A 23,936-nucleotide genomic window follows, 5' to 3' on the forward strand; every position below is an offset into this window, starting at 1 on the left:
GAGTTTGAATATTTGTGTACTTTTACTCTGAGTTTGAATATTTGTGTTTCTATCGTCCTTCTGTTGTTAAAGAACACGCTCTTATTGTGAAGGTCGATCAGTGACAGTGAAGGTGTGATTGATATTGATGAATATTTGAGCTGATTTCAATCACCTGAGCCTGCAGCTGCTGACAGGCCTTTATTTTGAAGGGCCGTGTTTGCATTTCCTGTTTGTGTGTGTGTTTTAATGGAGTCGCTTCCTGCCGTCTCGAGAGGAAGAAGAGTGTTGATCAGTCTGATGGTTATTGATTGATTTGTTTATTATCTGATTGATCAGAAACTTCCTGTCGTTACTGAGATCAACAAACTAAAGTCTGTTCACTTTTTACTGCGTTATACGTCACTTCACTGCTGCTACTACATGTACTACTACACATCCTGGTACTACTACAAATCCTGGTACTACTACACATCCTGGTATTACTACATGTACTACTACACATCCAAGTATTACTGCATATACTAAAACACTTCCTAATTTTACTGCATGTACTACTACATCTCCTAGTAATACTGTATTACTGCATATATTACAACATGTCTAAGTAGTACTGTATGTACTAGGGCTGAGTAAAAAAAATCGATTTATCAGCTCATTGCAATATATTTTTTTCACGATTCAGTATCGATTCATAAAATCCTTAAATCGATGATTTCCGTTGTAATGACGCGCCGCCCCTGCGGAGACATTGTGGGTGTGAATGACGGCGTTCAGAGGCCCCCCGTGACCCCCCGTGACCCCGTGTGACCCCCAGACACCGGCTGTTGTTTATCACACGTCAGAAGCAGGAAGTCAAATCGTATGTCTGCAAACTACAGTCAGGCTCCTTCAAGCAAGACTCCTGCAGGAGGTGCAACCTGACTCCTGCAGGAGGTGCAACCTGACTCCTGCAGGAGGTGCAACCTGCTCCTCCACGACTCTGATGGAGATGAAGTCCGGTGCGCGCTGATCTTCGCTCAGGTATGAACACGTTTCTACTTCATAATAGCGGTGTGTGAGGCGCGTTATATTCGTGATTTTGTTTAGTTTTTTACTGTAAACTTAACTTGCTGTTTGTAGTAAAATAAATGTATAAATACTGTGTGTAGGTTTAGTTCAGATAGCAACAGGAAGGAAGCATTGTTCCAGTAGATGGAGTACATGTGTGTTTAGTTTAGTTTAGTTTAGTTTAGTTTTATTTTGCCCACGTATTTCTAATGATTATAATAATTATTTCATTTTTTATTTATTTTTTCTCTTTTTTGTTAAATTTTGTATCTGTTCAGCTGTAATTATGATTTTTTAAATTGACGGTGGTGCTGGAAGCTGTCTCGATGTAATGAAAGTACTGTGGACTGAAGCGGTCATATGTGCTCGTGCGGGACGGGCCACTAGGTGGCATCACACTAAAATGAAAGCGTTCATTCTTTCATTCATATAAGAATTTCATGATTGGAAAAAAAAGACGAGTTTTGTGATGTAAATGTATTCATTTCTAGGAATGAGGACCCAAAGGACAAAGTCCACGTAGCCTCAGCTGTGGACGTTCACTTCAAGGCCTTTTCTCTGTGAAGAGGACGGTACGGAGACATTTACTCATCAAGTCACTGAGGCGTCCAGAATGAATAAAAATTGAGTACGTTTAAAAACACAAAGAATAAAAATACTGAGTATGTTCATACACACAGTGTATTTTGGTGGTCTTAGTGAATCTAACTGTTATGATAAAAGTATGTTTTACTTATATGATGCATTCGCTTTTTTTGCAGAGTGGACCAGGAAATGCTGCAGACGTGAGGCAGCTGCAGCGCAGGAGCTGCAGGAACAACAGCAGCATAATAATAATGTTTGACCGTACAAATGGACACCAAGACTGGTCTGAATTCATGTTCATGATAAGTTGAAGCTCTCACGGCTCTTTTGTTATGTTCAGCATTCAATGTGAGTCATTGTTTTGTCCCAAACTGAGGCACTTTGAGCCTCATTATCGCTGCACTTCAAAAAGCAAAAGCGTGCCTTTGTTTACATTGCAAGCCAACCTAAGGGACGATGTGCGTTTACGTGCTAATGCACTTTACTTTTTGCCATTTAATTACAGTACAGTTCTGGGTTTTTTTTTTGTGCTGCATGTGTGGCTCGGGCAAAAATGTGCACTTGTCTGTCCTTTAAATGTATTTTTCTTTGTTGATTAAAAAATAATTTAATGTTAAAGTTGTGGTGTCAGTTTGTTCAAAATCAGTACAGATAATGCACACTTTATTGAACACATATCAGAGGGTAATTTAATGGATTATCTGGGTATTTCTGACATCTACACGCACGACTGAGTCGATATCAAAGCAACTGGATCAGCATCGAATCGAATTGTGACCCAAAGAATCAAAATTGAATTGAATTGTGAGCTTCTTGACGATACTCAGTCCTTCTTGACACTGCTGCGCTACATGTACTACTACACCTCCAAGTACTACCGCATGTACTACAACATGTTGATTTATCGATTGGGCCCTGATCTGCACTCCTTCAGACAACACCTTTAACTCTGCCTGCCTGTGTGTGTGTGTGTGTGTGTGTGTGTGTGTGTGTGTTTGACTCCTCCAGGCTGCCGTTGATTCATGTCTGTGTCTCCTGTCTCATCAGAAAAGAAAAGAAGATGAAGAACAAAGTCAGCAGCACTCAGGGTAACACACACACACACACACACACTCTAACAGAAGCTCAGGATGCTGTTAATGTTTTTCTGTGAGATGGCGAGTGTCGTAACCATAGTAACTGTGTGTGTCAGTGAGTGTGAAGCGGCGGTCCTGGTCCTGGCAGCAGTACCTGAATGAACAGAAAGCTGAAGCTGCTCCTTTGTCACTGTTTACGCAGGTAACACACACACACACACACACACACACACACAGTCTCTGCGTTTGTTTGTTAGTAACCGTTGCTATGGTGATTAATTGGGGACACTTGAGGGAGAGTAGGGAGGAGGCAGTGAATTTAATGGAGATACGAGCTCTTAAACTCGCTCTTTCTCCGCTGTGGGTCCACCTGGAAACATGAAACTCTGACTGTGAGGAGGAGATTCTCCTAAACGTGTGGATGTGATTTTTGTGTCTGCGGTGTCGAAAATGTGAGCGATTGAGAGAGTTAGAAACAGCCAGCGTCAGACTTTTTCTGTAAATTTCTCATCTCATCTACTATAGCCGTGAAGTGGGATTTTTTTGTCTCTCCCTTTGTTTGGAGGCTCACTGAGCCAGCTGTGTAACTCTGATTAAACAAAACGTGTGCGGCCAGGTGGAGCTGCAGGTTTAGCTGCAGGTTTAGTTGCAGGTGGAGCTGCAGGTTTAGCTGCAGGTTTAGCTGCAGGTTTAGTTGCAGGTTTAGCTGCAGGTGGAGCTGCAGGTTTAGCTGCAGGTGGAGCTGCAGGTGGAGCTGCAGGTTTAGCTGCAGGTTTAGTTGCAGGTGGAGCTGCAGGTTTAGCTGCAAGTGGAGCTGCAGGTTTAGTTGCAGGTTTAGCTGCAGGTTTAGCTGCAGGTTTAGCTGCAGGTTTAGTTGCAGGTGGAGCTGCAGGTTTAGCTGCAGGTTTAGTTGCAGGTTTAGTTGCAGGTGGAGCTGCAGGTTTAGCTGCAGGTTTAGCTGCAGGTTTAGCTGCAGGTTTAGCTGCAGGTTTAGTTGCAGGTTTAGCTGCAGGTTTAGTTGCAGGTGGAGCTGCAGGTTTAGCTGCAGGTTTAGTTGCAGGTTTAGCTGCAGGTTTAGCTGCAGGTTTAGTTGCAGGTGTTGGCGGTGTTTTATCAGTCTGCAGCACGTTCCTCTACATTTTATGTATAATTTTATGTATAATTGTGTATTTAAAAGTAAAAAAATATGGGTGTAAGAATAACTAAGCAAGAGCAATTTGTTGAGAATTTTTTTTTAAAGGATATTTTTTTGGGTGTTTTTGCCTTTAATCAATAGGACAGTACAAGTGTGAAATGGGAAGAGAGAGAGAGGGAATGACATGCAGCAAAGGGCCGAGGCTGGAGTCAAACCTTCTGTACTATGCCTCTTCTACACAGCAGGCACCCTTAATTACAGGGTCAAATGTGAGCTGTGAGGAGCTGAACTGCAGCTGTTTTTGGTTGTTAATGGGTCTCGAGTGCTGATGATATTTTCTGTGAGCAAAAGTTGCATCTTAGTCGTCCCAAGACTGAAATATTTAATGTTTTGAAAGAACTTTTTTTCTGATGTCTTTGTATGAAATGTCTCTCTGTGGACAGACGCAGCCTGGCTTCTCTCTGACCTGTCCGTCTCTGTCTGTCCTTGACCTGTCTGTTTGTGTCTATCTTTTAGTCCCAGTCCTTTCCCAGTAGGAGAGCTGGTTTTAAAGTTGGGATGAAGCTGGAGGGCATCGACCCGCTGCACCCCTCCATGTTCTGTGTGCTGACGGTCGCCGAGGTAACACACACACACACACACACACACACACACACACACACACACACACACACACACACACACCTGTTCAGGTCGGTCAGGCGAGGCTCCTGTCTTTCTCTCAGGTGATTGGTTGTCGGCTCCGTCTCCATATCGACGGATACTCGGAGTGCTATGACTTCTGGGTAAACGCTGACTCAGCAGACATCAGGCCGACAGGCTGGTGCAAAGAAAACAACCACAAGCTCCACCCACCCAAAGGTGAGCACAGGTAGCCCCGCCCCCTGACAGGTAACCACCTGACATGGATGACATCACTTTACCTGCCTGTCTCTCTCCTTACAGGACACAGTGAGACAGACTTTGACTGGGATGTCTACCTTCATTCCACAGGCTCTCACGCTGCCCCGCCCACCCTGTTCACCTGTCGCACTGCAGTCAGTACTGACCTGTCTGTCTGCTCACCTGTCTGTTTCCTGTCTGTCTGCTCACCTGTCTGTTTCCTGTCTGTCTGCTCACCTGTCTGTTTCCTGTCTGTCTGCTCACCTGTCTGTCTTTCTCCTGTCTGTCTCTCAGAGCTGTGGATTCAGTGTGGGGATGAAGTTGGAGGCGGTCGACAGGAAGAACCCTGGACTCGTCTGCGTTGCCTCCATTGCTGATGTCATCGATGACCACTTCCTGGTTCACTTTGACAACTGGGACGACACATACGACTACTGGTGAGACAGACAGGTGACAGACAGACAAGTAACAGACAGCTAACAAACAGAGAGACAGGTGACAGACAGACAGCAGTTGTCGTAGTAGAAGTAATATGAGTAGTGAGTAGCAGGTTTAGCTGCAGGTTTAGCTGCAGGTTTAGCTGCAGGTTTAGCTGCAGGTTTAGTTTCAGGTTTAGCTGCAGGTTTAGTTTCAGGTTTAGCTGCAGGTTTAGTTGCAGGTTTAGCTGCAGGTTTAGTTGCAGGTTTAGTTGCAGGTTTAGTTGCAGGTGGAGCTGCAGGTTTAGTTGCAGGTTTAGCTGCAGGTTTTGCTGCAGGTTTAGCTGCAGGTTTAGCTGCAGGTTTAGTTGCAGGTTTAGCTGCAGGTTTTATTGCAGGTTTAGTTGCAGGTTTAGCTGCAGGTTTAGTTGCAGGTTTAGTTGCAGGTTTTGCTGCAGGTTTAGCTGCAGGTTTAGTTGCAGGTGGATCTGCAGGTTTAGTTGCAGGTTTTGCCGCAGGTTTAGTTGCAGGTTTAGTTGCAGGTTTAGCTGTAGGTTTAGTTGCAGGTGGAGCTGCAGGTTTAGCTGCAGGTTTAGTTGCAGGTTTAGTTGCAGGTGGAGCTGCAGGTTTAGTTGCAGGTTTAGCTGTAGGTTTAGTTGCAGGTTTAGTTGTAGGTGGAGCTGCAGGTTTAGCTGCAGGTTTAGTTGCAGGTTTAGTTGCAGGTGGAGCTGCAGGTTTAGTTCCAGGTGGAGCTGCAGGTTTAGTTGCAGGTTTAGCTGTAGGTTTAGTTGCAGGTTTAGTTGCAGGTGGAGCTGCAGGTTTAGCTGCAGGTGGAGCTGCAGGTTTAGTTGCAGGTTTAGTTGCAGGTTTAGCTGCAGGTTTAGTTGCAGGTGTAGTTGCAGGTGGATCTGCAGGTTTAGTTGCAGGTTTTGCTGCAGGTTTAGTTGCAGGTTTAGTTGCAGGTTTTGCTGCAGGTTTAGTTGCAGGTTTAGCTGTAGGTTTAGTTGCAGGTGGAGCTGCAGGTTTAGCTGCAGGTTTAGTTGCAGGTTTAGTTGCAGGTGTAGCTGCAGGTTTAGTTGCAGGTGGAGCTGCAGGTTTAGTTGCAGGTTTAGCTGTAGGTTTAGTTGCAGGTGGAGCTGCAGGTTTAGCTGCAGGTTTAGTTGCAGGTGGAGCTGCAGGTTTAGTTGCAGGTTTAGTTGCAGGTTTAGTTGCAGGTGGAGCTGCAGGTTTAGCTGCAGGTTCAGTTGCAGGTTTAGTTGCAGGTGGAGCTCCAGGTTTAGTTGCAGGTTTAGTTGCAGGTGTTGGTGGTGTTTTATCAGTCTGCAGATTATTGATCAGTTCTGATGGTGTTGATTGATCAGGTGTGACAGCAGCAGTCCGTACATACATCCTGTGGGCTGGTGTGAACAACAGGGACGACCTCTTACTGCACCGCAAGGTACACACACACACACACACACACACACACACACACACACACACACACACTCACACACTCTGATACACAATCTGTTTGTACTCTGAGTACTCTGTAGTACTCTGAGTACTCAGTACTTTTGTTTTTCAGGTCACCCTAACCCCGAGAATTTCCTGTGGGAGGAGTACTTACAGGAAACTGGTTCCACTGCTGCTCCCAATTCAGCCTTCACACCGGTGAGGAAACAAGAACGTAGAGAAGGATATAAAGAAGGAAACAAGGAGCTAGAGAAGGAGGGTAGGAGATAGAGAAGGAAACAAGGAGCTAGAGAAGGAGGGAAGGAGATAGAGAAGGAAACAAGGAGGTAGAGAAGGATATAAAGAAGGGAACGAAGAGGTAAGGAAGCTGTCCCTCATAGGTGTGTTTTGGTCCAATCAGAGAGCTCCACACGGTTTCCAGGTGAACCAGAAACTGGAGGCGGTCGACCGGAGGAACCCCATGTTGATCCGTGTCGCCACAGTAACAGACACACAGGACTACAGAGTGAAGGTACTTTACCTATCCTTACCTGTCTGTGTACCTATGTGATGTCATACAGTGTGCAATGTTGTAAACCAGGTGTGTTTACCTGCAGGTCCATTATGACGGCTGGTCTGAGCAGTTTGACGTTTGGAGTGACAGTGACCTTTGCGACCTTCATCCTGTTGGCTGGTGTCAGCACACGGGACACTCCCTGGAGCCCCCCCCAGGTGAGACACACAGGTGAGAGACAGAGAGACAGACAGGTGTTATGAGTCTAACAGTGTCCCTTCTGTGTGTGTGACAGGCTCGTCCCCCCTGTCCTCCCCCTCTCAAGGCGTCTGTCCCACTCCGGGCTGCCGAGGAGTCGGACACATCAAAGGAGCCAAATACACCGGACACCACAGGTACATGTCATGTCTTTGTCTGCTGACTCATGTCTCGTAGTTTCTTGAGTCATGCCTCTGTCTGCCAAGTCATTCTTCTGCGTGCCGAGTCATGCTTCTGTCTGACAAGTCATGCCTCTGTTTGCCGAGTAATGTGTCTGTCTGCTGAGTCATGCTTCTTTGTGCCAAGTCATGATTCTGTTTGCAGAGTCATGCTTCTGTGTGCCAAGTTATGTTTCTTTGTTTCCTGAGTCATGTTTGTGTGTTGAGTCATGCCCCTGTCTGCAGATTCATGTTAGTCTTATTCTCTTTACCAAGTCATGTTTCTGTCTGCTGCATCATGTTTGTGTCTGCTGAGTAATGTATGTGTTTGCTTAGTCATATTTCTGTCTGCTGCATCATGTATGTTTTTGCTAAGTCATATTTCTGTCTGCTGCATCATGTCTTTTAGCTGGGTAGGGTTTTAGTCTGCTGAGTCATGTTTCTTTATGCTGAGTCATGTCCCCGGCCCCTCTCTCAGTGCCTTCGGCTGTCCATACTCTGACATTAATATGCGTAAAGACGTGCTGCTTCCTGACCGGCTGGGAGGAGAGAAGGTACTCACCCTCGTACCTGTCACCTTGTATCACCATGGCAACCAGTCAGACAGGTAACCTCCCTGTGCCCGTTGCTCTTTTTACCTGTCTGTCCCCCTACCTGTGTGTCTCACTCTGTTCTGTCTTTCTCTCTGTCTCTCAGTAGCAGTGTCCAAGTGAAGACGGAGCCGAGTGAGGAGACGCTGTTGCTCCCCCTGGGCAAGAGGAGACGATTGACGGACAGGTGAGACAGACAGACAGGAAGTGTCCGTGTCTTGGTTACATAATGTCTCACTGCAAATGATTTCAGAGTAAAAGCACTTCCTGCTCAAACGTTTAGAATCGGAGTTGTTGGGTTTTAAGACTCTGGTCATCACTCTGAGTTTAGTCTTACCTGTGGACAGAGACAGGTGAGACAGAGACACAAAAGGACAGGCGAGTGCAGGTGATGTCACAAGCAAGAAGTCAGTTTATGTCCGTTTGTGTGAACAATGAAAAAATTAAAGTCTCTCCTCTGTGTATGTGTTTGATAACGACCTCTACTGGCTCCGCCCCTAGACTGCCCCAACCAACCAAATTCCTCCGTGTGAAACAGGAAGAGGAGGAGCTTCACATCAGAGCCCTCGGCCCAGGTACAGTACACCTTCACTGAAGGGAACAGTACACCTTCAGAGCAGAAACAGTACACCTTTACTGAAGGGAACAGTACACCTTCACTAAAGAAACGGTACACCTTCACAGAAGGGAACAGTACACCTTCACTAAAGGAACAGTACACCTTCACTGAAGGGAACAGTACACCTTCACTAAAGGAACAGTACACCTTCACTAAAGGAACAGTACACCTTCACTAAAGGAACAGTACACCTTCACTGAAGGGAACAGTACACCTTCACTAAAGGAACAGTACACCTTCACTGAAGGGAACAGTACACCTTCAGAGCAGGAACAGTACACCTTTACTGAAGGGAACAGTACACCTTCACTAAAGGAACAGTACACCTTCACTGAAGGGAACAGTACACCTTCAGAGCAGGAACAGTACACCTTCACTGAAGGAACAGTACACCTTCACTGAAGGGAACAGTACACCTTCAGAGCAGGAACAGTACACCTTCACTGAAGGAACAGTACACCTTCACTGAAGGGAACAGTACACCTTCATTAAAGGAACAGTACACCTTTAGAGCAGGAACAGTACACCTTTAGAGCAGGAACAGTACACCTTCACTAAAGGAACAGTACACCTTCACTGAAGAAAACAGTACACCTTCACTAAAGGAACAGTACACCTTCACTGAAGGGAACAGTACACCTTCACTTAAGGAACAGTACACCTTCACTGAAGGAACAGTACACCTTCACTGAAGGGAACAGTACACCTTCATTAAAGGAACAGTACACCTTTAGAGCAGGAACAGTACACCTTCACTAAAGGAACAGTACACCTTCACTGAAGAAAACAGTACACCTTCATTAAAGGAACAGTACACCTTCACTAAAGGAACAGGACACCTTCACTGAAGGGAACAGTACACCTTCACTAAAGGAACAGCACACCTTCACTGAAGGGAACAGTACACCTTCACTGAAGGGAACAATACACCTTTAGAGCAGGAACAGTACACCTCCACTAAAGGAACAGTACACTTTTAGAGCAGGGACAGTACACCTTCAGAGCAGGAACAGTACACCTTCACTGAAGGGAACAGTACACCTTCACTAAAGGAACAGTACACCTTCACTGAAGGAACAGTACACCTTCACAGCAGGAACAGTACACCTTCACTGAAGGAACAGTACACCTTCACAGCAGAAACAGTACACCTTCACAGCAGGAACAGTACACCTTCACAGCAGGAACAGTACACCTTCACTGAAGGGAACAGCACACCTTCACTGAAGGGAACAGTACACCTTCACTTAAGGGAACAATACACCTTTAGAGCAGGAACAGTACACCTCCACTAAAGGAACAGTACACCTTTAGAGCAGGAACAGTACACCTTCACTAAAGGAACAGTACACCTTCACTGAAAGGAACAGTACACCTTCACTGAAGGAAAAGTACACCTTCACTGAAGGAACAGTACACATTCAATAAAGGTACAGTACACATTCACTAAAGGAACAGTACACCTTTACTGAAGGAAACAGTACACCTTCACTAAAGGAACAGTACACCTTCACTGAAGGAACAGTACACATTCACTAAAGGAACAGTACACCTTCAGAGCAGGAACAGTACACCTTCACTGAAGGAACAGTACACCTTCACAGCAGGAACAGTACACCTTCACTGAAGGAACAGTACACATTCACAGCAGAAACAGTACACCTTCACAGCAGGAACAGTACACCTTCACTAAAGGAACAGTACACCTTTAGAGCAGGTACAGTACACACACAGATCACATGTGAATGTGAGTATTCATAAAATGTGTCATTAAATACAAGTATCTGGTAAATAATGATTTCTGGAGCAAAAATTCGACACAGATGTTTTGTTGTATCCTTCAGATGTTTTCCAAGATGTCCTTGAAATTGGCCTTAAATTTCATTCCAGGTGGAATTCAAAAGGTCTTAAAAAGTCTTGAATATAACTTTGAGAGCTTGGGGGTGCGTCCAGGTGTGTTGGTGATGATGTCACGATTACCTGACAGAGACTCTTGAGGTGCTCAGGTCTGTTCAGGTTTCCATGGAGACGCTGTGATGACATCATGTTAAGGTGTCCAGGTCACTTACATAAAAACACGGCTTTGCTCGTTAACACGCTTCCTCCCTCTCTCTCTCTCTCTCTCTCTCTCCCCCTCCCTCTCCGGAGTGTGTTTCCATGGAAACAGCAGGCAGATGAAGTGGCTGTTTCCATGGAAACAGCTCGCTGTGGTAACTGCTGTATTTATGGAAGGTTTTTTTTCCCTCCTGGAGGACTGCAGGCTTTGACCAGTGATTGGTCTGTGGGCTCACTGAGACACTCTGCGCTGGTTCGGGATCAGGCTTGGCTCCGCTCTCAGGCCGCTTATTGATTTATTCACCGCAACCGCAGATTTAGTGATCGTCACCTCAGATGGCGAGGAGCGGTAACTTCTCCCACTGAGTGTGTGCTTCAAGATTCAAAATTCGTTTTATCATAATTTCTGCGAGTGTTTGCAAAGGGAGAATTAAAGAAAATCCAGTTTCTCTGCGGCTCCTGTCACTGTTTTTATTAGAGCAGAAATAAATAAAGAATAAAGTCATAGTTTTACAAATAAATGAAACTCATACATTTTTTATAATATATTTGCCATTTTATACGGAAGCAAAATTGTAATTTTATGAGACAAAAAGTCATAATTTCATGGCAAAGGGAATATGATATTTCGTGATTTTCTTTTTCTCTAAAATTTATTTTGGCAATTTTGGCCTTTTTGGGGGGTTTTTGGGTGATTTTAAAGAAAATATGTTTGGAAAGCGTATTTCCATTAAAACTTTGGATGATTTTTCTTTATTTTGATTCTTTTCTTTGCTTTAAATTTTTTTGTCAATTTTAAAACCTGTCTGTCTGACCTGCCTGTCCAAACTGTCTTTCTGTCCTGCAGCAGAGTCCAGTCTGCAGGCTGCCCTCCACCAGTCTGTCTTCCTGTCAGCCATGTCGGCGCAGCCCGGCCGTGACCTGTCTCTCTGCTGGGAGCAGCACCGCAAACTGCTGCCGGGTGTCGCCGGAGTCCACGCCGAGACCGTCCAACACTGGAGCGTCCAGCAGGTGAGAAGGACGGGTCAGAGACAGACAGGAGGACAGGTGGAGAGAGACAGGTGTTAGTTTGACGTGTCTGTCTTTGACGACTCATCACTGTGTGTCCAAATCCACTTTTCATTTTGAAATAGCAGACTTCCGCTGTGTCTGCAGACCGCTGTGTCTGCAGACCTCCGCTGTGTCTGCAAGCTATACTTAGTCATGATGTCAATGAACAAAAGGGTCGTCAGCACACACACATACTTGTGCATGCATGTATGCACATACACACACACACAAAAATAAAAAAAAACAATAATAATAAATTAGACTAAGTTCTTCCTCCGTGTGTTAGAAAAAAAGGTTTTGAGGGGAAAAAAGGAGAAAAGGATATAAATGATCAAAATGAAACAATATTTTTGGATGAATGAGCAAATACTGAAGTCTCTGTGTGTGTGTGTGTGTGTGTGTGTGTGTGTGTGTGTGTGTGTGTGTGCGCGCGCAGGTGTCGGATTTCGTGGAGTCGCTCCCTGGCTGTGAGGAACAGGCCAAACAGTTCAGAGACGAGGTGAGACAACCAATCAGCTGTTGTCCCTTCAGTCCCCTCCCACTGACACGCTGTGATCTGATTGGTTCCTGCTTCTGTCTGTCCAGCAAATAGATGGGCGGGCCTTCCTGCTGCTCACCCAACGGGACATCGTCAGGATCATGTCAATCAAACTTGGCCCCGCCCTCAAAATCTACAACTCCATCCTCATGTTCAAACATGCCGAGGACAGGAGCCAATCACACGCTGCCGCTGAGGACAGGAGCCAATCACACGCTGCCGCTGAGGACAGGAGCCAATCACACGCTGCCGCTGAGGACAGGAGCCAATCACACGCTGCTGCCCAGGACAAGGGCCAATCACACGCTGCCGCCGAGGACAGGAGCCAATCACACGCTGCCGCCGAGGACAGGAGCCAATCACACACCGAGGACAGGAGCCAGTCACACGCTGCCGCCGAGGACAGGAGCCAATCACGAACAGCCGAGGAAAGGAGTCAAACGAACGCCACCCCGGACAGCTCCCAATCACAAACAGCCGAGGAGAGAAGCCAATCACAATCTCAGGACGGAAGCCAATCACTTGCCGAGGATGACAACCAATCACACACTGCCGAGGACAGGAGCCAATCACACGCCGAGGATAAGAACCAGTCACAACCTCAGGACTGAACCAATCACACACTGAGGACTCCTCTGGTGTGTGTGAGGGTCGTCATTTTCCATCCAATCATCAGTCAGATGAAAATCTGTGATGTCACCCTCTGATCTCAGGTGTTTCTGTGGGCAGGTAGGCGTCAGTCAGGTGACATCACGTCAGACGTTCGAGAATAAAACGCAGTAAGTTTGTCGAGTCACCTGAGAACACCTGAGCTCCATTTCAGGCTCCGCCTCTTTGGAGGGGTGGGGCTTAAAGCAGGTGAACTGGACTCACCAAAACCAGGGCCGCTGTGCAAAGGATTCTGGGAGGTTGATGCCTGAAACATAGATCTGCTGAGTGTGCGCTCAGAGCGGACAGGTGCACCTGAAACGGGACTCAGGTATCCTCGCTGACGTCTTCAACTCATCCTCAAAAACAAAACCGAGAAACACAAAAAGTCCTTTTATTGAGTTTTCAACAACAAAATAAAAAACGAAGAATTCGTCTGTAATCGAGATTCAGACCAAAATCAGAGAGCAGATGAGCGTTTGTGTCTCTGCTGCTGAACATTTAAACACCGACAACAAGCAAACTAATCAAAGCTTAAAGCAAATGAAAAAACAGAAGCACATAAAACTCATCTCGTAATACTGAAAAAGTGTCAAAATTAAAAAATCCTCTCATAATAACAACGAGATGTCTCACCTGAAAAGATCTATGTAATCCATACGTTTCTTTATTAGGCAAACAATGGTCTTTTAAACCCGATAGTAGGGAACGGGCTCGCAGTCACAACGGAAACTCTTTAAATTGAGATAGAAAGTCAAATTTATGATCTTAAAATGTCTCAAATTTGCAATTTTGATGTATCACAAGAAATCTCATGATTCATGTAAAGTTTTATACGTATCTGACAGCGTCTTAGACTTTTGAGAAAAAGTCATGTTTGAGCTTAAAAGTCTGTGGAAGGTGAAGTTTTATTAAGAGGCTGTTTTCATGTCACAAGATATGAGGTCAAAATTAACCCTTTGGGACCTGAGCACATTGGCTTGATTTCTTACAAACATTGGAAGAAGGCAAAGAGCTCAGAAAGAAAAAATGACCAAAAATTAGCATAAAAATAGTTAAAAGTAGTAGTTAAAAGAAAAATGACTGAAAAAAAAGAAAAAGTAAAAAAACAAACCAAAAAAACATAATAAAGTAACTTGGAAAAAATGCTTTTAAAATTAGGTTACTGAATTATTATAATTTTATTGTGTTATGACATATATATATAATGTTTTTCTTTCTCTGTAATTTTTCCTCGCGTTGAAGAAATCATTTTTCAAATCTTGCTCATTGCATTTTTCCGTTGTGTTTTTGAAAGAAGAATGACAGATGACATCACACTGTGGCTCCACCCCCTTTAAAGACAGAAAACGTGACATCATTTCCTCCTCAAGTACTCTCAGGATTTTCAGACTGTGCGATGAAGGTTCATCACTTTTTGGACGATGCGAGTGACATCATCCAAAGTGCCGCTCACTCTGCTGTGATTGGTCATTTTAAACAGCAGCATGAGAAGACGACTCGGCGCTCTGAAACAAAGACGTGTTTAATTCCAGAGTTTATATTTATAGTTTTATTCTTGATGATGAAGACTATCTATTGTTACCTACTTTGGTATCTGCTGTATCTCTTTAGATTTCTACTCAAAGGTTCTTTGTTTTTTTCTCTCTGCCTCGGTCGCTCCTGCTGGGATTCAAACCCACAACCTCCTCTGACTCCTCCTCCCTGATGATGTCACTGAGATGTCACTGCTTGTTATACAGGTGAAGGAGCTGAGCTCGGACCTGCAGGGGGCGCTCTACTGCAGATTGTAATGGTTACCCTCAGGTTGCTGTGATAGCACTCATACAGTTAAACGTGCAGGTTTTAATGTTTCCAACCATCTGCAGGTGTTTATATTCAATTTTCTTTCAGTGTTTGAAGAGATAAATAAAGTCTCTGATCTGAGTGCCGAAAGCTCATTGGTTCATTGGTTTCAGTTGCTGGGCCTTGCCGTCCGTCACACCCTTACCCCTTCCTCCAGATGTTAGGACTGAGGTCTTCCTCCAGATGTTAGGACTGAGGTCTTCCTCCAGGTGTTAGGACTGAGGTCTTCCTCCAGGTGTTCAGACTGAGGTCTTCCTCCAGGTGTTCAGACTGAGGTCTTCCTCCAGGTGTTAGGACTGAGCCTTCCTCCAGGTGTTAGGACTGAGGTCTTCATCCAAATGTTAGGACTGAGGTCTTCCTCCAGGTGTTCAGACTGAGGTCTTCCTCCAGGTGTTCAGACTGAGGTCTTCCTCCAGGTGTTCAGACTGAGGTCTTCCTCCAGGTGTTAGGACTGAGCCTTCCTCCAGGTGTTAGGACTGAGGTCTTCATCCAAATGTTAGGACTGAGGTCTTCCTCCAGGTGTTCAGACTGAGGTCTTCCTCCAGGTGTTAGGACTGAGGTCTTCCTCCAGGTGTTCAGACTGAGGTCTTCCTCCAGGTGTTAGGACTGAGGTCTTCCTCCAGGTTTTCAGACTGAGGTCTTCCTCCAGATGTTAGGACTGAGGTCTTCCTCCAGGTGTTCAGACTGAGGTCTTCCTCCAGGTGTTCAGACTGAGGTCTTCCTCCAGGTGTTAGGACTGAGGTCTTCCTCCAGGTGTTCAGACTGAGGTCTTCCTCCAGGTGTTCAGACTGAGGTCTTCCTCCAGGTGTTAGGACTGAGGTCTTCCTCCAGGTGTAAGGACTAAGGTCTTCCTCCAGGTGTTCAGACTGAGGTCTTCCTCCAGGTGTTAGGACTGAGCCTTCCTCCAGGTGTTAGGACTGAGGTCTTCCTCCAGGTTTTCAGACTGAGGTCTTCCTCCAGGTGTTAGGACTGAGGTCTTCCTCCAGGTGTTAGGACTGAGGTCTTCCTCCAGGTGTAAGGACTAAGGTCTTCCTCCAGGTGTTGGGACTGAGCTTTCCTTCAGGTTTTAGGACTGAGGTCTTCCTCCAGGGAAGAACCTTCAAGAACTCTTAGAACCACCTCCATTACCACAAGAATCTCAAGACTACTAAAACCACCTCTGTTACTACAAGAACCTTCAAGAGTACTTAAACCACCTCCATTACTGGAAGAATATCAAGGAACACTTGAACCACCTCCATTACTAAAAGAACCTTTAAGGACACTTAGAACCACCTACATTACTGCAAGAATCTCAAGAACACCAAAACCACCTTTATTACTACAAGATCTTTCAAGAGAAATGTAACTACCTTCATTACTACAAGAACCTCCAAGAACACTTAGAACCACCCCCATTACTACAACAACCTTCAAGAACACTAGAACCACTTTCATTACTACAAGATCCTTCCAGGACACTTAGAGCCACCTCCATTACTACAAGAACCTCAAGAGCACTAGAACCACCTCTGTTAATACAAGGACCTTAAAGAACAGTAGAACTCCCTTCATTACTACAAGAACCTTCAAGGACACTTAGAACCACGCCCATCACTATAAGAACCTACAAGAGCACTTAGAACCACCTCCATTGCTATCAGAACTTTCAAGAGCACTAGAACCACCTCCATTACTACAAGAACCACCAAGGACACTTAAAACCAACTCCATTACTACAAGAACCTCAAGAGCACTAGAACCACGTTCATTACTACAAGAATCTCAAGAACACCAAAACCACCCCCATTACTACAAGATCTTTTAAGAGAACTAGAACTACCTTCATTACTACAAGAACTTTCAAGAACATTAGAACCACCTCAGTTACTACAAGAACCTTCAAGAAGGGGGTCATCAGGCTTCGGTTGAGTCTTTTTACTGGTCCCAGTTTGACTCGGTGCCCACAAACCATCACAAGGTCACTGATGCTGAAATGAGTTCAGGTCAGAGGGATCTGATGCAGCACATACGGAGTCTCAGCAGGGACAAACTTCCCCCGTGAACCATCGTACAGAAAGAAATTATTCAGATGCTGCAGAGCTGCTCTGCCCCCGTCGCCTAGCAACAGCAACATCCCAGAATCACCTACTGCTGCTCAGAGACACAGAGAGGAGAATTCACAGCAGATCCAGGATCTGAGAGTCGGGATCAATAACACAGACGACAGACAGGGAGAGACAGACGGACAGACGTGTCTTCTGTGAGGTGTAACAGTATCTGTGATGACCAGACTGAGTGAATAAATGACGATGAGGACACAGTTTGTCCAACATTAGAGAGACTGAATCACGTCCTCCTCTTCTCTTTATTCATACTGGACTCACTCAGCGGGAGGAGACGGAGAGACAGACAGGTCTGTAAAGAGACAGACTGAATTGTAAACTGACAGACAGGTTTGTAGAGAGACAGAGAGCTGTGTAGAGAGAGACATGTTTGCAGAGAGACAGGCAGGTTTGTAGAGAGACAAACAGGTTTGTAGAGAGACAGACTTGTTTGTAGAGACAGACATGTTTGTAGAGACAGACATGTTTGTAGAGAGACAAACAGGTCTGTAGAGAGACAGACATGTTTGTAGAGGCAGACAGGACTTTAGAGACAGACATGTTTGTAGAGGCAGACAGGATTTTAGAGACAGACATGTCTATAGAGAGGCAGACAGGTTTGCAGAGAGACAGACATATTTGTAAATAGACAGAAAGGTGTGTGGAGAGACAGACAGGTGGTGTGGTGTTGTCAGTGTCAGTGGGAGGAACCTGTCTCTCTCTCTGCTGGAGGAGGAGATTCATTTACACTCAACATCACTGCAGAGCAACCAGAAGACGGAGAGAGAGAGGAGGGGGAGGACAGAGCAGGAGACGACAGGAGGAGGCGCTGAGAGGAGGACAGATTCACAGAGGAGGAGACATCGGAGCAGGAGGAGGATGATGAAGATGAGAAGAAAAGAGGAGAAACAGGAGGCGACCGCTGCTCCAACAGTGAGATCTAATTCTATTTGATTCTTTTCTGTGTTTTGTGTTCTTCTATTGATCAGTGTTTCCTTACCAATACCGACAGTGACTGATTAATACTGATCGATTCGAATCAATACTAATTGATTCTGATCAATACAGACAGGTATTGATCAGTCCCGATGGCTGCAGTATATTAATCAATACTGAAGGATAATGAACAGTACTTATCAATACTGACAGTTACTGAATAATACTAACCAATATGGTTCAATACTGACAGTTACTGATCAATTTGGACGGATACTGTTTACCAATCATTGCTGAAGGATACCTATCGATATTGTAAGATATCATCCAGTACTAGTCAGTACTGAAACTAACTAATCAATACTGACAGAAAGTGATAATGACAGTATGAATGAGGTAACATCACTGAGGTAAGATAAATGAGGGAATGGTAATTATGTAATATAATGACATAATGTTAATGTTGTAATATCAATTAGGTAATCCTGATGAGGTAATGTTAATGAGGTAGCATTCATGCAGTAAGATCAATGAAGTAACATAGATGAGGTAATGTTTATATGGTAACATTATTGAGGTGATATTACTCGGATAACATCAGTGAGGTAATATAAATGGGGTAATGTTATTTAATGTTATTAAATCAAAACAAATGAGGTAATGTCAGTGAGGTAATAATTAGGTAATGTTATTGAGATGCTGTTGATAAATCAGTACAAAAGAGGTAATGTCAGTGAGGTACTATTGAGGTAACGTTACTGATGCAATATGAATGAGGTAACATCAGTGAGGTAATATTATTTTGGTACTGTTAAAAAACCAATACAAATGAGGTAATGTTAATGATGCTATACGAATGAGGCAACGTCAGTGATATAATATGAATGAGGTAACAGTATTGAAGTAACATCAATGGGGAAGCATTAATGATGTAGCATTAATGAGGTAATTCAAATGAGGTCATTTTTCTGAGGGAGCATTAATGAGATCACGTAAATGAGGTCAAACTCATTATGTATTGACATTTTACTGACTGTTTATGTTACAAAAATCTAAATGGTTAATCACAGGATAACCGGCTCCTCGCTCTCTAACAGGAAGTTGGTGACTAAGTCCGGAAGTGGCGGTGGGTGGGACTTAGCCGGCTGAGCCACTGTCTGATTGGTTGGTGGTGATGATCGCTACCGGCGGCCTTCTGCGGATCAACGCACGGCGACAGGACTCACTGAGGTCCAAAACACAGAAAGCACACACACACAAGAGGAAGACCAAGAAGAAGAGGTAACACATACACACAGTCTGAACGTCAGCCATAATGTAACCTGCATCATGATGTCACTTCCTGTCCCCTCAGAAGGAACGAGGTAGTGGTGGTGAAGGGGAAGCTGAAGCTGTTTTCGGTCTCGGGGCTCATGGCGGCGCTAGGCATCCTGGTCCTGCTGGTGGGTGTGGTCATGGCAGCTCTGGGCTACTGGCCTCGAGACGGGCTGTTCTTCAGCGCTCGGCCGCAGGAGGGCGCCACCATGGCCTCGGTGTCGTCCAGCGGCGCCACACCTCCGCCCACTGACGCCCAGGTGAGATCCAGACTCAGATTAGCACTGATGTCACTGCAGGAAGGAGGTGCTTCAACTGAGCTCTGAAGAGTCCTGCAACGTTTCCTCTGCCTACTTCCAGGGAGGAGAGAGAGGGGAGGAACCCCGAGGAGGTGAGGCAGACGACAGCCGGGGTGGGGAGGAACGAGAGGGAGGAGGAGCAGATGGAGGAGGAGACGATAATGGTTTTAACAGCACAGAAACTTCTAACGGGACGACTGTGCAGCTTCCACGAGGCTTTCTGGAGGAATTTCTGGACAGGTAAACGATGTCGCTTCAGTCTTTAACGAAGTGTTCCTTCAGGTTCTTGTAGTAATGGAGGTGGTTCTAACTGCATTCACACCAGACACAATACATTTTTTGCATTGTGTTATTTGCTTGTATTTGGCTGCTTGTTTATTTTCGGAGCATTCTGAAACTGGTGAAAATTGTCCATCAGCAGCTAACGACTGACGTGGTTAGCAGTGAAACAGAAAGCGTGTTCTCAGAGCTGAACATGTGACTTCGTATCTTTGCTCTCTGAGGCCTTCAGCTCCCAATTTGTTGTGTCTCTGTCCTGATGCTGAGTGAAGCTTCATGTCTCAGCGACGTTTGAGAATATCAGCTGACAGTCTATTAAAACACAGCTGCATGCCAAATTCTCGATCAAGTTGTACAATTTCAAGTGGCGAAATCCGCGTTTTCACAACCATTGCGTCGCATCCTTAGCGTTCTTTATGCCGCACGGCCCAAATTCGTGTCTGTCCGCGTCTTTGCATTGACTCTAAATGGAAACACGTCCTGCAAGACAGTTGCGCCACATCCGGTGTTAATCAGTAACAGTACAGGTAACGGTAACACTGCCTTTTTATTTACTCCTCCTCTTCATGGGCTTTTGCTTTGTTTGTTTCTTTTTGTCTTTTAAAAGGATATCTGTGATTTTGTAAACATATATTGTAATACTTTGTCCTAACCCCAAAAAACTGCAGGTATCTGCGCTCTGATTGGCTGTGTTGGATGTCTCCACAGGTATCTGTACTCTGACAGGCTCAAGGTCTTCGGTCCTCTCATCATGGGCATTGGGATTTTCCTCTTCATCTGTGCGAACGCCGTCCTGCATGAGAACCGGGACAAAAAGACCAAAGTCATCAACCTGAGGGACATATACTCTACCGTCATCGACCTGCACAGCCTCCGGAAACCCCACAGCTCCTCCGCCCGCTGCACCTCCGCCAACCCCCTCAACGGCCTCGTTAACTACGTCCAGTCAAAGAGCCTGGAGGCCAAACCGAGGGCGTACCCCGCCTCCCTGCTTAGCCGGAGGGAGGGAGGGGAGGGAGGAGGAGGGGGGGCGGTATCCGGCATCAGAGCAGGAGGAGCAGGAGGAGAAGGAGGAGGTGATGGAGACAGAGGAGATGCAGTGTTCAGTATCTATCAAGAGGCGCCTGACGCTCCTCCTCCTCCCTCCTCCCACAGACTCTCCCTCCCCCAGCTTCAGCCCCCCCCTCCTCCCCACCTGTTGGACCTCCAAGCAGAAGGAGGCGCTCAGCTCCTTCACCTTGCCCCGTCCCCACCCGCGGCCCTCCTCCCCCCGCAGGAGGCACTCGGCTCGAGCGGGGATGGGCCAGGGACGGGTGGGGGGCACAGGAGGAGAGGAGGAGCAGAGGAGCAAGGTGGGAGGCCATAGACAGGAGGAGGACAAAGTGCGTCTCCCTCCCCTCTTGGGCTCCTCTACCCAGCGCCCATCAGCAGCCTCCTGCAGCTCCTTCAGTCTCCACCGGGAGGCCCTGCTCCTCCTCTCCTCCTCCTCCCTCACCCCCTCACACTTGTCCCTGTCCTCTCTGTCCCATCTCCTGTCCTCCTCCTCCTCCACGCCCGCCCCCTCTTGCAGGAGGCGGAGCCTGCCAACAGGCAGCATGGCAGGTTATAGTAAACTGACACATGGTGAGGACGAATCCTTCGAGTCCACTGAGATGACATCATCATTTCATGTCACAACTCAGGGCGGGGGTCAGAGGTCAGGGGAAGTGACATCACACAGGAAGTACTCCAACAGGGAGAAGCTGAGAATGATCTCACAGGTGGACTGTGGTCTGAGGCAGGAGGAGGCGGGGCTACCCATCAGTGACTGACAGCACAATGAGTCATGTGACTTTTTAATGACATCATGTTGATGACAACGTTCACATTGGTTCCGATGGTGATAACATTGTTCACGTTGACTCTGAAGGTGATGACATTGTTATCTTTAGTTCTGAGATGATGACATTGTTCACGTTGGTTCTGAAGGTGATGACATCGATCACATTGGTTCTGAAGGTGATGACATCGTTCACGATGGTTCTGAAGGTGATGACATCGTTCTTGATGGTTCTGAAGGTGATGACATCGATCACATTGGTTCTGAAGGTGATGACATCATTCACATTGGTTCTGAAGGTGATGACATCATTCACATTGGTTCTGAAGGTGATGACATCATTCACATTGGTTCTGAAGGTGATGACATCGTTCACGATGGTTCTGAAGGTGATGACGGGGTTTGCGTTGTAGCAATAAGGAGTCTTCCAGATGAATGAATGACAGCACAACATCCATCAGCTCATTGACACAAAGACACGTGGGAATGTTTTTATACTAAAACTTCATGTTCTCACCTGTCCTCATGTTTGACAGCCTGGTGAGACCGTCCTGATGACGTGATTGGACTCGTGATTGGCTCTCTCTACCAGTCTGGACTCTGATTGGCTCTCTGAAGTCCCTGATTGGCTGCTTACCAGCTACAACATTATGATCCGCTAAAATGACATAACATCCCTCTCAAGTTCTGAAAATGTTACAGGAGAAACGTTTTGAGTGAAATGTTCACAGAACATTCTGAACATGTTTATTATATAAAAGAACATTTCACCCTTGGCCAAAAGTGAAATGTTGTCACAGCAACATCCTGAGAATGTTTTATTCACGTGTTCTAGAGAACTGTTTGCAGGAGGGTTTTTTTACAGGATGTTTCTGGAGTATTCTCACTGAAACTTTCTGAGAATTTTATAAAAACAGTGTCTAGGACGCAGGATCCAAAATGTTTTTAAGAGAACATTTATGTAAGGCTTTTTATTAACAAAAGTAGAACGTTCTCAAATCAACATTCTGAGAATGTTTTATGACTGTTGTCTGGGGTACATAGGTGAAGCAATGTTTTTACAGAATGTTCCTGCAACATTTCATGTTGACTGAAGTTGGACGTTCTGACTATAACGTTCTAAAAACATTTTGTGTATGTGGGGAACAGGTAACATAAGGTCTTTTACAAAACGTTTCTTTACACATTGCAGGTTAAACTAAGCTGTAATGTTCTGGCTACAACATTCTTAGAATGTTTTTAAAATGGTTTCTCTGACGCAGATCACAGAATGTTTCTGCAACCCTATTTTTCAAATAACATTCTCCTAACTAGGAAACACGTTCCAGGAACATCGAAAAAAAAGCCTTGCTGCAAAAAATCGTTATCTGAACATTCAAAGGTAACATTTACATTCCCCTAATGGGAATATTAGGGGAATGTTCTCTCTTCATGGAACATAAAATTGCCAGTCAGGTGAAGTTGTCACCTACAGTGCTGATCCCTGATTGGCTGAGACTGGATGTTGATTTTTGGAAAGTATTTGTGGCGTGAGCGAATCCAGACTGACGCTCAGAGCGAGAAACAAACGGACGCTCTCACCAGGATACGTTTCATGCTTTAATGTGCCGTTTCCCAAACTGTGGGAGGGGGCCACCTGTAGGACGAGTGCAGCCTCAGCAGGCAGCGCTCAAACCCACAGAGACACTGTCCGAAAATGTGTCCTCACAGAAAGAGGCAATGTCTGGAGCGGAAAACGCAGAACACATTTCCTCAAGTTGAACATTTTTCCAGCCACTCTGAGCACAAATTATATTTATCTCTTCAGACAACAGGATCTGTTTTTCAAAATAGACGCGTGTAAGAAACAGAGGAACAGAGCGTCCACGGGACAGAGTGGCTGTGAAAGGGTTAAATGAATTTATCTCCGAGAGTTGATCGTTTGTCCCCTTTAAGAGAGAAAACGGTGACCCTGAAACCCTTCACATCCTGAAATAGTCCCGTCTAAATGTTGGTCCATCAACATCCAAGTGCTCGAAGTGAACTCAGATCTGATCGGAGGTTTTAACCCCCGACTGACCGCTGACACATCGGCAGTTTGTGCTGCAGGACTGCTTTTACAGTTGTAGCCACACGACGTCTTCCACTAAAAACTGAACCTGCTTCTACTCAACAGCACAACGTCCGGTCAGCTGAGGACTTTTCCCCGAAAGTGTCCGCTCTCTGCTTCCTGCAAGTGCTTCTGCTGCATTTGGCTGATTTCAACATTTTCATCAATAAATCCAAATAAAGCACACTGACTTCAGAAGTCTTGTCAGTTATTTTTTGTATCTGTCACTGCTCACTTCCTCTTTCATCCAGTTTTCTCTCTACCGTTTTAGTCCAGGTTTAGTT

General features: G+C 45.5%; 1 protein-coding gene and 1 pseudogene across 2 annotated transcripts in view; both read left to right on the plus strand.

The window, feature by feature from the left end:
- l3mbtl4 (L3MBTL histone methyl-lysine binding protein 4) overlaps positions 1 to 14,922 on the plus strand; it is a 15,804-nt gene extending 882 nt beyond the window's left edge. Inside the window, exons 2-18 of the mRNA XM_088071838.1 lie at positions 2,623 to 2,702; positions 2,807 to 2,892; positions 4,342 to 4,446; positions 4,551 to 4,686; positions 4,771 to 4,862; positions 5,002 to 5,144; positions 6,485 to 6,561; positions 6,691 to 6,776; positions 6,979 to 7,089; positions 7,175 to 7,289; positions 7,367 to 7,466; positions 7,966 to 8,094; positions 8,184 to 8,264; positions 8,579 to 8,652; positions 11,599 to 11,762; positions 12,238 to 12,300; positions 12,387 to 14,922. Of these exons, the coding sequence (XP_087927964.1) occupies positions 2,675 to 2,702; positions 2,807 to 2,892; positions 4,342 to 4,446; positions 4,551 to 4,686; positions 4,771 to 4,862; positions 5,002 to 5,144; positions 6,485 to 6,561; positions 6,691 to 6,776; positions 6,979 to 7,089; positions 7,175 to 7,289; positions 7,367 to 7,466; positions 7,966 to 8,094; positions 8,184 to 8,264; positions 8,579 to 8,652; positions 11,599 to 11,762; positions 12,238 to 12,300; positions 12,387 to 12,950 (2,154 nt within the window). The 5' untranslated portion in view covers positions 2,623 to 2,674 and the 3' untranslated portion in view covers positions 12,951 to 14,922. The remainder of the gene's footprint in view (positions 1 to 2,622; positions 2,703 to 2,806; positions 2,893 to 4,341; positions 4,447 to 4,550; positions 4,687 to 4,770; positions 4,863 to 5,001; positions 5,145 to 6,484; positions 6,562 to 6,690; positions 6,777 to 6,978; positions 7,090 to 7,174; positions 7,290 to 7,366; positions 7,467 to 7,965; positions 8,095 to 8,183; positions 8,265 to 8,578; positions 8,653 to 11,598; positions 11,763 to 12,237; positions 12,301 to 12,386) is intronic.
- A 139-nt stretch (positions 14,923 to 15,061) lies between these two features.
- Positions 15,062 to 23,850, plus strand: LOC121965600 (uncharacterized; annotated as a pseudogene). The gene is made up of 5 exons (XR_015775332.1): positions 15,062 to 17,849; positions 18,950 to 19,133; positions 19,207 to 19,426; positions 19,527 to 19,705; positions 20,453 to 23,850. The product of XR_015775332.1 is annotated as an uncharacterized LOC121965600 (transcript).
- Positions 23,851 to 23,936: the final 86 nt, after the last annotated feature.

The sequence above is a fragment of the Plectropomus leopardus genome, chromosome 21 (genome assembly GCF_026936395.1).
Source record: "Plectropomus leopardus strain MGB_pleo_1.0 chromosome 21, ASM2693639v1, whole genome shotgun sequence".
Classification (NCBI taxonomy): Eukaryota; Metazoa; Chordata; class Actinopteri; order Perciformes; family Serranidae; genus Plectropomus; species Plectropomus leopardus.